The sequence below is a fragment of the Esox lucius genome, chromosome 10 (genome assembly GCF_011004845.1).
Source record: "Esox lucius isolate fEsoLuc1 chromosome 10, fEsoLuc1.pri, whole genome shotgun sequence".
Lineage (NCBI taxonomy): Eukaryota > Metazoa > Chordata > Actinopteri > Esociformes > Esocidae > Esox > Esox lucius.
Window position 1 is genome coordinate 16435484 of NC_047578.1, and position 9817 is coordinate 16445300.

At 38.8% G+C, this 9817-nt stretch overlaps 1 protein-coding gene across 3 annotated transcripts; it reads right to left on the bottom strand.

Moving 5' to 3' along the window:
* Positions 1 to 2886: 2886 nt before the first annotated feature.
* On the bottom strand, positions 2887 to 9817 carry LOC105012735 (relaxin-3 receptor 1). 3 transcript variants are annotated; one of them, XM_010873787.2, is made up of 4 exons: positions 9228 to 9817; positions 8198 to 8320; positions 7151 to 7228; positions 2887 to 7055 (listed from the first exon to the last, which is right to left on the bottom strand). In XM_010873787.2, exon 4 carries the CDS (start codon positions 6997 to 6999, stop codon positions 5755 to 5757), a length of 1245 nt encoding a protein of 414 aa, XP_010872089.1. In that variant the 5' UTR covers positions 7000 to 7055; positions 7151 to 7228; positions 8198 to 8320; positions 9228 to 9817; the 3' UTR covers positions 2887 to 5754. The 3 variants fall into 3 exon arrangements, with proteins under 3 accessions (XP_010872089.1, XP_010872086.1, XP_010872087.1); XM_010873784.2 differs by having other exon boundaries at positions 2887 to 7228; XM_010873785.2 differs by lacking the exon at positions 8198 to 8320 and having other exon boundaries at positions 2887 to 7228.

Here is a 9817-nt window from a genome sequence, read left to right on the forward strand (position 1 = left end):
TTGTCATGGTTTTCTGTGGGCTAGCTTCCGGTAAGAGTAAAGTGTCCTTATCTCAATGTGTACTTACAACAAATCTCTTCCATTTTATCCCACTGAATTTTGCCCTTCTCCCTTGCAGCTGTTGTCTAGGCAGGAAATTGAAGAATAAATGGGATTACGGGTTGTGTTCCTTACTATCCACAACAGAGCAGTACATTTGGCTGCTAACAAATTAACTGGAAAATTCCAATAACATTTGAAACATTAGCTAGAAGAGGGTCCTCCTATTTTGCACACAAAATACTTTCCATTCATGAAATGACCTATGTAGACAGACAACATGGAAAAATAAACATGTGTGTTAATCAATGCTAGATCAAACAATAGACTCTCCTGAAGATTTTAATTGGGTTCCAGGCCCTACTGTTGAAGTTCATTAGGGGCATAGTAAATATACCAATTTCTCTGGACCAGAGTCTGGATTTCAAGGAATAAAGTTCTATGGGACTCTCCTGAAGATTTCATGTGTTGTCAGACCCAATTATTAAGTTGTTACATTCATGCCATTATTATAAATCCACATCTCACATGTATTACTGATTCAAGGGGCAATTGTATAACATGCTTTATACAGACCAATGGTTCCACATTCCATCTAGTATGTGAAAATGTAATAATAAAAGACAACAATACATGTCACATTGGTTACAAATTGAGTGAAAAGGAATTATTGATCATTGCAGCTATGTCAGCAGTGGTTGTGGAATGGTAGGTCTTTTTTTTACACAGAAATTATTTTGGGTGCACACAAAAGTACATTCTAAATTCCAAACTATATATTGGACAAAAAATACTGGACTCATTTTGTTGAATGCAAAAGCAGAACCCCCCTTCTATCCTTTTACTTTCTACCGGTCACTAAGAATTGTGGTGATCTCCTTTTCAATGACAAAATTGGGGGGTCAAAATGTTGTTGTTGTAATTCAGCTAGCTTCCTCAAGGATAATACATTCCCCAGATAGCTTCTTTAAAACATAAATACATATAAAGTCTGAATAGGGGAATGTGACAAGAAACAACAACAGAACAGCCAAAACAGCTATTAGCTTTGAATTGGGTCAATTCTAACCTATTAAGTAAGAAGGACTGTTGAGGCTAGCCCCCTCAGCTACTTATATTGGTTAGGAATTTTGTAAATTGAGGCATAAGAATCACCTTACATAAGATGTCTTTCTGCAATTATGACATGTTGAAAGTTCCATTTATGTTTAATATACAAGTAGGACATTGCTAGTTTTAACTATAGTGTTTTGCAGATCCCAGCATTCCCCTCTGTGCCACATAAAGATAAGGTTATATGATTATGGTCCCTAGTTGGGTTTGGGGCTGTAAAATAAGAAGAATCTGTTTTATGTGAGAACTCAATAAATGTTTGAACTGCAATATATAAATGTACAAATACGTTGCTTTTGTGTATCCAGAGCTATCCAAGTGTAACAGCATTAGAATGAACATAAATGAAACACCAAAATATGGTCTTATTAAATGTGTTTTGGCAGAAATTCTGTGTTTAGATAGCTATGGAAATCCCTGTAAGAATGCAACATCAATCTTCACAATACATTCCATTATTCTGTGTTCTGTTGAGGGCTCTGGAAAATGCTGAGATATTGTGAAATAACCAATCATCAGGGGGGAATTTATCTCTACATTTGATGGTACTTAATCATGCAGCTGGACAATGACCTCAGCAACCAGGGAGTTTTTCAGGACCAAAATGGGAATTCTTACGGATGCTTTTCACATATTCGATGAAGATTAATATTGCAGTAGAATCTGGCAGTGCTGAGTTGATGAATACAAACCAAAACATTAACCCTCATTAAAGTGTTGAAATTTCTTTCTAAAACAACAGTAACATGCCCCTGTAAACTTCTGTGCCTCACTTAGTATCATAAGGACATGCTACCCTCAAGAAATAGTGTTCTTTTACAGTGTTTGAGTAGAGATCTACCCTATGCACGGTGTGTATGTTTAGCAATAAGTAAGGAACAAATCAATTGAATGAAAATACTTTCTCTACGTTCATAATCTGCTGCTGGGGTCGGCTATCTCTTCATATAGATGTGCACAAAAACATTTTTTTTGACACAATATGCAATCATCAATCAAGCTAGTGTAGGCCCTTCAGAGAGCTGTCCGCAAACCCATTGCAGGAAATACATTCCTTAGTTGGAAACTTGGAATAACTTGGAAAATTCTGATTCGTCACCATAGCTCTGTCTGAAAAACTGTTTAGTACATTTTGGATTGGAGATGACCAGCCAGAATAGTCAGTTTAAAAAAAAACAAATCTGATCCCATTCACATTTCCTCACAAAGAATGGCCTATTCATATACATTACCACAGTCTTCACCGAGGCCAGGGGGTAAGTGTACATAGTAGGCTAGTTTTGCTCCTGCTGCTGAATGAACTTAGTTTTATCAGACTAGAAACAGCCATCTTTTTCATGAACTACAGCATGCTATCTAGTTCATTTGTAGGTGTAGACTGGCAGCTACATTTATTTTGGTTTGGGTCTAAGCGTGCGCCAGCAGCTTTGTGCATCTTGCCCGGCCTTCTTCCCTCTCAAAGTAGACCAAATTTGTTGGAATATGCACTAGCTGACATGGAAACACTGCACACTACTTGGCTGGCAGCTCACATCTGAACTGCATTGTAGGTGTCTGTCAAGTGTTCTCAGTGTATAATATACAATATCAGAACAGTTGAACTAAATGTCTCAACCCTCCATTCGGTTTGTATTTTCAAAAATAAATGCAAGACCAATAATAAATGAATACATTCATTTTCTACAAGTATTTTCGTATTTTTTATATATGCATTTATTCTTAAATTTATAATTATAGGATTTATTTGTAATATTACACATCTCCGTAAAACAAAACCTTTAACAATAATGCATGATTTATCGTTTGAAATGTGAGTACTGAGTATATGTTGCAATAAAATTATAAACATTAGCCATGCTAAAGCAAAACCAGTGTCTGGTTCTCAATGGATGGCCTTCACAACCTAAAATGTGTTTTTACATTCAATGAGCAATAGCAGACTTAATAACAACATAGGCACTTTCACAACAGATAATCTGATATCTGTAACTTTGAGACACCAATGCAGTTCATTTGGCTCAACTTAAGTTTCATTCAGCACATTTAAAGTTATCTCAATAATCTTTGAGTTTATTTGAAACCTTATGGTACATCCTGTCACACACAAAAAACATCTTTAAGACATGAGTACTTAGAGCAGTCAACTGTCGACCGAAAATGCCAATAATACATATAGAGCTGGCAAAAAACAAGTTATGAAAGGCTTTGTACTATCACAATATGGTACCACAACAACATCAACATAGCAATGAAGTGGTCAAGTCTGTATGTCTTGGGTCAATCAATTCAAATAAATGAATTGTTTGTGGCGAAGACATTAAAATATATTTACTGTACATATTCAAAGTGGAACTGATAGCAATAACTGAATAACTGAATGTCTATGCTGGCAGTTTTTGCAAAAACAATTAAGGCTATATGCAGGTGTCAAACTTAGCTAACTACCAAGAAATGTAAATCAGTTACTAGTTAGCAATTGTATACCAAACATAACATTGTCCACAGTAAGCATATACAGTGCCGCTTGGAAGGAAACCTAAAGGATTGGTCTTATATCAACTTCAATTCATAATAAAGACATTCCAAATAAAGGACAGAAACAAAAACACATGATATATTTACATTGTTTATTTATCAAAAGTGGTTTATTTAACATAAGGTCAGATTTCATGTTTGCAAAACTATGTGATTAATAGCTTGTGGCACCTCCATTAGCAGTGATAATTAACAGAGTAAACGTCTCCGTCTGCCCACTCCTCCCTACAGAACTCAGCCAACTGAGTGAGGTTTGACCAGTGTCTGGCATGTGCTCCAGGTGCTGCCACAGCATCTCGACTGGATGAAAGCCAGGACTGACTTGGCCAATTCAAAACAAAAATCTTTCTTGCCATTCTTAGGTAAATTTGCTTGAATGCTTGGAGTTGTTGTTTTGCCAATCTTTTCGCTCCTTGGCTGATGGCTTGACTGACTTCTGTTCAGAAATCTCCTTGTATAAGTCAGAATTCATGGTTCCCTTAATGATGTGCAGTCGACCAGGTCCATATAAGGAAAAAACGCCCTAAATCTTGATATTCCCACCACCATTCTTGACTGTTGGGTTAAGGTTCTTCTGGTCGTATGCAATGTTTTTTTTTTCCTTATATGGACCTGGTCGACATCTCATCTGTCCAGAGAATGGACTTCTAGAAACCTTCAGTTATGTCTAGGTGGTCTCTAGCAAAGTTAAGATGGGCAGTTTCATTCTTTTTTATTGGTTTCTTCCTAGCCACCCTCCCATTAATGACATTTTGATTGTTCTTCTTCTTATTGTTAAAGCACAGTAACCTGAGATGCAGCGAGGGAGGTCTGCACAACTCCAGATGTTTGGGTTTGTATTTACCTGATCTATTATTTCTCTTGGGGATATTTTGGAAGGGCATCCTCTTCTAGGAGTTGCTGTCATGTTAAATGTTCTCCATTTGTAAATTATTTGCCTCACTGTATGGTTAACACTAAAACTGACTCTATTTATCAAAGTCCCACCCAAACACTATCCTTCCTTTAATTGGTTAATTTGGTACCCAATTATTTACCCACCTGATTCTGCTTACCTACATGATTTAACCAATGCAATTTCAGTTTCACTTATTTTTGCACCTGCGCTTTTTATCAACTACAAGCAATATTTCCTCTTAATACATGGAATTGGTAACTATAAACCTGTTATATCTAATTTAAAAAATACTGGTTCCAATTATGTGAAGATGTCATGGAGAACACTACAGAAACCTATTATTGATCAAGGGGTTCACATACTTTCAAGCAGCACGAATTTCATATTTTCTATCAAATACATTGATCAAATGAGTGAGGCGTGCAGCAATGCATGTTCCCATTCACTTGTCATGAAATGCTGATGGCAAAACAAACTTTAGGGTTTATATACAAGTCACTCATTGGATCTTAGATAATCACGATCCGGCTAGTTTGTGTTCTTGAGGCGCAAAGCTAAGGGACAAAGAGCGAACCTTTTAGATCAGGACTGGTATGTTCTCAAATGGAAGAGGACTGCCATAGTATTTACATATATGCAGTAAAACATTCAGGGGTATTTTGTGGCTTTAATTAATGCCTCCTAAGGGTGCACTTTCATTACTGCCTGTAAACACACAGATCAGTTCAAAGTGTGAGTGGCATATTTGTATACTGTATACCTCATAGGTCCACTGTAGCTTTGACTGGCAATGGTTCAGGTCTATAAAGGGCTTGAAGCTGACATGTTTTGTTAGTTTGTATTCACTCCAGTGCCTATTTACTGTCCAAACCCGGATCAACCTTACCATTTTAAATTGCTATAGAATTTTCAAAAATGCATTACTCTTTACCATTCGCAAACATTCCATGAAAAGTACAAAACATTTCTATGAGAAATTCACTTGAGATCACGGAGGAAAAGGCATCACAATATTCCTAGGGTGTATTTCATAATATTTTTTTTAATTGTTCATGTTGGTTAAATGCTGCCAATTCCAATTCAAATAGAAAACTAAGTAAATGTCCCAATGCGATTGATTGTACTTCACTTCCTTTTATCTAAGATGAGATCCTTGAGATGTCAGAGGCTTAGGTGAGGTCATTGAGGGGACAGATGCTCTTTGGACTGGGAACTGGCGACAGAGTGGTGGAGGGCAACGCTGACCTTTTTGTGTAAGACAGGGCCGTTTGGCTCTCCATGTTGTTGAGTGGGATGGCCAGCTGCCCGTTGTGACTCTGTCCCTCATTGGAGTTGACTGCTGACAGGCAAGCCTTGGACACAGAAGACAGACAGGACTTGAAGACTAGATTGTGAAGTGCCTTGCGGTACTCTCTGCGAATAAAGCAGTAAATAATTGGGTTGAGACATGTGTTGGTGAAGGCTAAGCAGTTGGCCAGGGGGAAAAGGTAGGTCTGGGCAAAGTAGTAGTAGCGACTGATGTCTGTGAGGTCGAGTAGGACCAGGGTGTGCCAGATACTTAGCAAATTGTATGGAAACCAGCAGATGACGAAGGAAAGGACCACAACCGCCACGGACTTCGAGACGTTAGCCTGTCGCCGACGGTTGACCCCGTTCAGCCTCTGCCGGCAGAGGAAGCGCAGCAGAAGCAGGTAGGAGAGCATGATGACCAAATAAGGCAACAAGAAGCCAAACAGAATCCTCAGGATGTGGTTAGCACCCAGCCAACTAGTACCTTCAGGGAAGCGGTAAAGGCATGTAGTGTCATTGCTGTCACCTACGCTTTGGAGTTCGGCGAACACGGCCCGGGGTGTGGCAAACAACATCGCCCCGACCCATATGAGGGTGGCTGTCACCTGGGACGCGCGAAGCTTGCAGCCAAGTGGTGCAGCTGGCTTAAGTGCCGTAGCCACCAAACAGAATCGGGCAAAGCTCATCGCTGTCATGAAAAAGATAGTGGCGTAGACGTTGACCCCCGTCAGGAGAGTCACAAACTTGCACATGGCCAATCCAAAAGGCCAGACATAGTCCAGGGCAATGTCTACTGCCCAGAACGGCAGCGCCAAGGATAGTAGAAAGTCAGCAACAGCCAGGTGGAACACAAAGACATTGATTGTACTCTTGACAACGGTCCGGGTAGAGCAGAGCAGGTGCAACACCAGGAGATTGCCCAGCACTCCGGCGGCAGCCACGGCACAGTACATGATGGATACCACGGTCCGGAGCAAGGGGGAGCCATCGCCAGCGAAGTTCAGATCGTATGCCAAGCTGGTGTTATGGAAGGTCAGGAGGGAACGGTTGCAGGACGGGTCCGCGTGACACCTAATCAGGACCTGGTTGTACAGCTCAAGTCTCTGGAAGTCAGCCTCAGCCATGATTTATGGTCAGGAGAATGGCCCCAAAGAGCGGTCGAATTGTGGTCTAGGAGAAGCTGTCAAGGGACAGGAGTTTCAGTCAATTCAAATTAAGGGTCTTTCTGTTTGCTTTCGCTGGTATCCAATAGTACATGTAACAATTGTAACAGACCAAACAGTCCTGGTAAGTCCAATGAGAAGATTGTATGGATATGATCTACATGTCATGCCATATTTTGTCCTCCATTCCCTGCAAGATAGAAAATTTGCATATTATTTCATTTGTGTAAAGGCACATTGCTCATCTGATTAAATGAAAGGGTTTCCCATGTCAAAGCTTATTTTGTTGGACTATCAATAAAGGGATTATCAATAAAATACATTTCATCAGACAAATTTTAATATTCACTATTTTCAACTGGGGTACTAAAAACTAAATCCAGGGATAAAAGATGATGATTTACTCCAACTCCATAACTCTTATTGTTTTTATACATTGTTTCTTCCTTCACAGACTCTGTCCTGTGACACATGCCACTCCCTGTTTGTGGTGCCATGTGCTGATAGCTACTTGCTGTTAACTAAATGGCCATCTGCCAAACATAGTCCAGACACTTGGAATGCCTTCTGTGGTCATATGTTACTGACTGAACTCCATGATATCCAAAGAGTAGCAAGGGGTTTAAGAAACGCATCAACTTCGAGACTTAAATGATGCAATTAATGGTCCAGTATAACTTAATAAAACAAACATGAAATTCTAATATACAAATCCCTCCTATCGTTGAAGAACTAACAAACATAACCAAAAACTGAACATTTAATTTACGACATATTAAGTTTTCTACCTGTCACATCTCAAATTCAGATGTCAACAAAAACGTTATATCATTAGATACGCCTATGCCTACTTTTGATTGAAATTGCGCAAGCTCAAAAACAACATAGTGCCTTATGGGATTTCTCTTCCCTAACTACTTGCTAGCGGAACCTACATTGGAGCAGACTCTCAAAGTGGCCACAGGAGGGTCTAATAAACCCATACATCCTTGCTAGTTTTTGTTCCATCAGCTTTAGGACACTTGAGCGAATGGTTCATTTGGAATTTACTGTATGCCTTAACTCCACATAAACTATATAAAATAATATGGAAAAACCCAAGGCTGGGTTTGTGGCGGTCAGTAGCTGTCTCAGTTGGGAAGAAATAACTTGACTTAACTCAACGGTTGCGTCAGTGTAAAGAGCCTGCATCCTGTTTATATTAACATTTATTATGTACAGGCTGCATAAAAATTCAACTGCAAACTTTCAACCAGCTTTCCGCAGTTTTCTACCAACAGCCCTGAAAAACAAAAAAGGTAGACATCAGCAACTCCATTACCTGAAATATTACACTAAAGAATAAGCTGGCAATCATGTTCACCAGGGGGCAGGGCTACCAACGTCTCTGTTCACTAGTTTCCATTATATTTTAAATAAATAAAAACTGTATTCTGACTAGTAAGATTGCATCCATAATTATACTTTGTATAATTTTACTATCAGCAAGTCACTTTTACTAATAATTAGTGATGCCTAGTAAAAAATCAACTCTTACTACTTCACATGATGATTTCTTCATTCAAATTAGAGACTTGTTGTTGCTGAAATAATATTAAGATATTGACCAGTGAAAACGTTAATAGAGTTGTCAGTGTGTATAAGCATTAGTAAATAATAATGTACACTAGCAATATTTCAGCTGTACTAGCATGAATTCGAATATAAACTATAATAGTGTTTAATTACCGTCTATTACAAACTTGTATAGTTAGTAGTAATTAATGGTAGGCTATTGTTTAGGCTACTAAAGAATAAGTACCAGTAACTTTTAAATAGTGAGTAAGTTCCAAAGAAAACATGTTAAAATGGTTTGCCATACAGAAAACTAACAGCCTGTTCATACGACAATACGACAGTTTGGTACTGGCCCCGACTGAAGCATGGCACTTGGTTGGGATCCTACTAAAAACCCTACAAATAATTGCTCGGCAAAATACAAGACAACATTTCTAAAATACTAGCCTAGTGTAAATTTTGATCAAGCGTACATATTTTCTGAATTTATTTCAGAATTGAAACAGTCAAATGTTCTGGTCAAGCTGAACGTGGTTAAAAATTAATTATAAACGTATACAAGTTATAGAAGTTTAGATTACACAATCAAAATTGATCGTAAACGTCAGTTTATCATTAAGACGAGCTCTCACCTGAATTAAACGGTGTTGTAGAGGCTTTGGTAGTAGCTCCGATGCTGTCAGCGTCCTACGAACCCGCTCGCAGAGACCACGCACAAGCAGACAAGACCTGCTTTGCCAGTGTGTATCACGACCAGGTGAACATCACGTCATAAAGACTTGATTGCGAGTTTGTAGGCTCATCTGTTCCGAAGACTTAATTGCAAGTTTGTATGCTCGTATGTCTCTCCCGGTTTGAGTTGCACTATGACTATTCCACGATGCACGTTGGAATAGCCTGTTACGCAGTGGGGACGCCAGTTTTGTAAGCAATTAACACTAGTAGCCTATGTCAATGTCGTTTGTGAAGTATACCTACGTTACGTTTTGGAAAGTTTTTGTATAGGTTAACCGGTGAAGTTTGCCTGGATTGTACTAAAGTTGCGCGTTTAGTATGTAAACTGTTAAAATTTTTTACTGGACCTAAATAAATTGTTTATCTTGACCTAAGAGACAACAATGCTGAGAATATACCACCTGTTGCCCTTAAAAATACGATATCCACCAAGGTCTGTTTACACAGTCCAAAAGAATAAGATAAGTGAAAGGTGTAGTACAGTAGT